The 5,383-nt window shown below is 42.8% G+C and overlaps 1 protein-coding gene across 1 annotated transcript; it reads left to right on the top strand.

Annotated features, from left to right (window-relative positions):
• Positions 1 to 1,828: 1,828 nt before the first annotated feature.
• Positions 1,829 to 2,237, top strand: LOC147612590 (putative histone H2A.5). Its single transcript, XM_086783531.1, has one exon. It carries the CDS (start codon positions 1,848 to 1,850, stop codon positions 2,235 to 2,237), a length of 390 nt encoding a protein of 129 aa, XP_086639657.1. The 5' UTR covers positions 1,829 to 1,847.
• Positions 2,238 to 5,383: the final 3,146 nt, after the last annotated feature.

The raw sequence follows: 5,383 nt of genomic DNA, 5'->3' as shown, positions 1-5,383 counted from the left end.
AGGGAGATAATATGGTGCCCGATTTGTCGAGCTAACCATACCATCACGGAGTGTCCACATCTGTGACCCCGTTCCACACTCTATTGCACATATCTCCAAACATGGGGCAAACATGAAGTCACAAACTCCTATGGGCTGATCAAGCCCACGTTCTACCTCAAGCCTTGCATGCAAACCAAAGGCAACCGTTGTTCTTTCCAGCACCTCCTATTCACAACGTACCTCAACCAGGCCAAGAAGTAGCCCAAAGAGGAATTCTGAGTCCTCTAAATGCCCTTACCACCCCTAGTTCTCCCACCTCAACCCCCATTGCCACGAATCACAGTTGTTCATTAGATAACCACCATGACATAAATCTTTGAAGAAGGGGATGAGGGGGAACTCTGTGAAGGTCCCACCTACGACCCCTCGAGCGCCAACTAGTCCACCCTCCCAAATTCTACGCCACTACATGATTGAGGGCAACCAAATGTTCCCAGTATACTTAGCCACACCCCAATCCCATGAGGCCAGGACATGAATACAATGGCTAAACGACCACCCATGCAATGCTACAAGTGCGCACGACCTCCCCGAGTGGTTGAGTGTCCAATCAAGGAAGGGATGGAAAGTACCTCTATAGGTGCTTCTCATTAAGTCCTTTATGCATTGGGTGTGAGATAGACCATATGTATAAGGATTGTCTGCCGAGACCATGAACAATAGAAAAAGCTCATGAAGCTAATCCTAGCACTAGCAATAATGTGTTGAGTGTAAGAGATGACTTCATCCATACAATCCCTCTCAACACTCTGACCAAATTGTAGAACAGACAAAGTGTCATAGCTCATGTTGTAGTAGAGGCATTGACCTCATGAGACGAGGGACATTGTCATGAACCATAGAGCTTGATTTCCATATGTACATGGGGCCCATGGGCAAAAGGAGAAAGTGACTATAAATAGGGCTTGGGGTACATTGGTAGGATCTTTTAACACTTTTACTAATTTTGGTCATCTTGTACCTTTGGTCTCCATCAATGGAGATTTGGCCTTCCATGGTCAAGTTCATGGCTAACATGAAAGCCATCCTCTTGGTGAGAGGTTAAACACACTTAGGCTATTTGTGCATCTTCTCTTGCTACATGCACTTATAGATTTTCTCTCTCTTGTATATTCATGTTATGAGCCATTTGATAACTAATCTCATGATTAATGGATACTAGATTCTTGCTTTGATGTGTTTGATTCAATATTTTGCTCTAGATCCATTTCATTTGGTATCACAGCCTTGACTTTGATCCATTATCAAGGTTTTGGGCATGAGATTAGTCATTTTCTTGATAATTTTCTGAATTTTCTCTTGATTTCTTGGAGTTTTGGCTTAATCTTGCTTAATTTCTACTTAATCTTTAGGGATTAGTGGAGAGGAGACATCATTTCATGTGATTTCATGTGATTTCATGGAGATTTAGCTCAATTGGACCTAATTTGGGCACCCTAGACCAATTATTTGGAGCGGGGTACAAAAATTGGAAAAAATTTAAATTAATCACCTGTTAATCTCTATGTTAATCATGTTTATATTTTTGTGCTTCTTTTCCAAGCTTTCCATAGCCATTACTTCTCATCTTTCCCCTGTTTTGCTCCCATTTGCTAGGGCTTTTGTTGATCTTGAGGAGAGGAACACATAGAGTACCAATTTACATGCATTTTTTCTGAAAATTTCTTTCCCTTTGCTCCAAACCCTAATCTCTCTCACATAGCTCACCATTTTCCATCTCCACTCATTCTAATGGCTGCAAGTGTTATCCTATTGCAAGTGTTATCCCATTCCACTCACTCATACTGCTTGTGGCTGTGTCGATCATGGACGCCAAAGGTGGGAGCAAGGGAGGTCGTGGTAAGCCCAAGAAGAAGGCTGTGTCCAAGACTTTGAAAGCAGGGCTGCAATTTCCTGTGGGCCGCTTGGTTCGCTATCTCAAGAAGGGCTGCTATGCTCAGAGAATCGGCTCCGGTGCTCCCGTCTACCTTGTAGCGGTCCTCGATTACCTGGCAGCCGAGGTGCTTGAGCTGGCTGCTAATGCTGCCCGTGACAACAAGAAGAAGATCCATTACACCACAGAGAGATTCGTGTGCTGCTGCTCACGAAAAAAAAGGCCGTCTCCTCTCCAGCACTACCGGCTGCTGCTTCTGATACTTGAACTGCTGTTGCTGGTGCAAATTGTGGCCATTAAGCTTTGTTTTGTTACCATATGAAGTTATTGCTTCAAAGCCATAGAAGGCTAGCACAAGACCTATTACATTTGGCACAAGATCTATTCCATTTGGCACAAGATCCATGTGGTTGTTAGCTATGATGTTTGGCATCTTTTTGGTGGATTTTGGGGAGTTCTTCATTGCTTTTGGAGAGGGAGAAGAGGAGGTTTGAGCAGCTCTCAGAAATTTCAAAAATCTTCAAGATTTGGATCCATTGAAGGCTCTTTCAAGCAACAATCCAACCATTGAAGCGTTCGGAATACCATTGGTGAGTTGCTATGGCCATTTTCTCAAGCATTGGGGATTAATCCTCATGCTATGGACAAATTGGGGTTATTCATGAAAGGAAATCCTAATTTATATAATTTTAACATTTTTCTTTAATCACACCCATTTGGATGTCATGTGGCCGTTTGTGAGACAAATGCAGGATTCTTTGATGAATCCATGCATAAATGGATGAAGGAATGCATATGCTTAGATGCATTGATTGAGCCACATGCATGGAGTGGATGTTGGGTAATAATGAGAAGGTTTTTGCTATGGACATGATGCTTTTATGCATTGGAATGATGCTATTGAGCATTGGAAGAGCTTGATGTGTGATTGGAATCAATTGGTAATGCTACATTCACATGCAAGTTGATGCCCTTGAATGCCATTTGATGCCAATTACTCATAAGCAATGCTTATGGGAGTGATACCAATTGGATATTGATATCATTGGTATATGGTATTACCTCACTTGTGCTTATTGATTGATGTTGGATTTTTGGATGAATGGCGGACATTTGGAGCTATGTGGATAAGTATGAGTTCATGCATAATGGTTTATGAGTATATTGTAATGGGCATGAGTCATGCTACATCCTTGCAAGTGATCCGCCTCATTTTCATATTCAAGCTATATGCACCTCACAATTGTTTGCACTCACTTCAATTTCAAGAAACTAGATATGTTGGCGAGAGTACCCCGGGTGTTGGCGGAGAGGCCCGGGGGGAGCACGGCTTGAATCCTCCGTGCCGTGAGTGCCGTAGTAAAGCGGTACGGTGGAGGGTTAGGTGTGGAGGTGAAGACTTGGCCTCAACCCGTGCCTTGGTTTGAACTAGGTACGAGGGTGAGAAGAGCTTGGCCGGGAGATCGGCAAGCTTCAACGTGCTACACTGACGATCTTCTTCGCACAATCATCCTCTTGGTTTATGTACATGGCAATGGCACCTTAATATGGACATCTCATGGAAATTGATCTTGCATTATGCCATGGGAAACACATATGGTGAATGCTTGGAATTGCAAGGAATTTGTATGCCTTTTGGTGATGCAAGTTAAGGCACATGCTATGTAATGGATGGAAATTGATAAGAGGATTATGGATTTTTGCATTGCTACTTGAGAAAAATTGAGATTTAGCTCCTAAAACAAAGGAGACTATGTCAAAATTTTCTCAAATTTCTGGTCATACATGGACAATTGAAGATTGTGGAGCATAATTTGTAAATCTTGGGATGCCAATGAGGTGCAGAAGGTGTTGACATTGGTTTGGGAGCAAACAAAGATCAATTGGGCACAAAAAGGGTCACTTTGGCAAGAATCTGCAGATTCACAAAAACCCTAATTCAGTCCCAACCCTTTTGGAATGAATTAAAAGGGACCATATAAGCTCTTAGTGCTTCCTTAGAGCTACCCAACGAGCCCTTCACCTCCGCATTTTGATATCTCTTTAGGGTAGAATTTAGGTTTTTTGTAAAAACAATAAACCCTAATTCAGTCTCACAGGGGTTTGAAGGTCTTCTAGATCTAATTACATAGGCTTGTAGTACTCATCTAGGCTTTCATTTGAGCTAAAAAGTTTTGCATTTGGATATCTCTAGCTCAAGTTGTACCCAAAATACCGTTTCAGCCCTATAACCCTGTAAACCCTAAAACAGAGAATAGTAGCACACCTCATCTCTTACGGATCTTTGCATAGTGGTCTAGTACACTTCATTAGCTCTCCAACAAGCTTTAGATCACTTCAATCAGACATCCCTACCTCAATTTAGAGCCAAATTTCTGAAACCAAAGGTTTCCATGGGGCCGAAGCCAAAAGGGCGACCGAAGCGCAACACTTTGGCTTCCGACGAGGTAGAGGGTGAAGAGGCAATGATGGAACAAGGAATTTTGGATGCTCCGGAGGATACTCTTGGGCACACTTCAAGAGAAGGGGATGCTTTTGGGCATACTTCAAGAGAAGGGAATGAGGAGTTGAATGTTGGAAGTGCCCATAAGCACACCCCACAATTTTCGCATACCATCCCCATCGATTCGATCATGCAAATGCTGATGGAAATGAATGCTAAGATGGACACGATGGCTACAAGGGTGGAAGTCAATGGTAGGCTTGACACTATGGCTACAAGGATGGAAGTTTTGGAAGAGAGGGTCGCTTGGCCAATGAGCCAACCTTCCTATAATAATGGTCATGGTGCTTTACATGAAGGCAAGCAATTTGGGACAGCTTTTGAAGGCCGTAGGGAAGGCAAGCTACCCATTGTACAAGAGGTTTCTCCCAAGGTAACACATGAGCATTCCACCAAGAATGTCACTTTCGGATTCATGGCGGATGCTAGGAGGCCTTCTATGTGGGAGATGAAGCCTACTACATTCCAAGCGGGTTCTTCTCAATTGGATGGAAAGCAACATGCACCTACATTCAGACATCAAATTTTGGAGATCCGAGGAGAGTACCTTTGCATCCCAAAGCAAATAAGTTCTCCATGCTTGAAGAGGAGGTGTATGATATGGATGATGTGGTTGAGCTTGATTGGGAACATATGTCATTCATTGAGAGACAAAGAGAAGCTCATGATAGGTGGATGGAAATGCCAAATTTCCTCAAGAGGGAGTACAAGGATTTTGCACAATTTCTTGGATCTTTTGTGCAAATGCAAAAGCACAAGCCCTCGCACCATCATGCGAATGCATCGTCAACCGTGTCAAAGGATGTAAAGGACAAGATTTCACTCTCTAAGTTCAAGGGTGATGCTTCACCCCACATGAGTTGGAAGAATGGATGAATAAGTTGGATACATACTTTCATCTCTATCCAAAGAATGAAAGGGACAAAGTGCATTTTGCATCCTTGCATTTGGAAGACTATGCACAT

The sequence above is a fragment of the Cibotium barometz genome, chromosome 45 (assembly GCF_041138505.1).
Source record: "Cibotium barometz isolate CiBa-2024 chromosome 45, ASM4113850v1, whole genome shotgun sequence".
Taxonomy (NCBI): Eukaryota; Viridiplantae; Streptophyta; class Polypodiopsida; order Cyatheales; family Cibotiaceae; genus Cibotium; species Cibotium barometz.
Note: the sequence above shows the minus strand (reverse complement) of the source record. Positions and strands in the feature narration are given on the sequence as shown.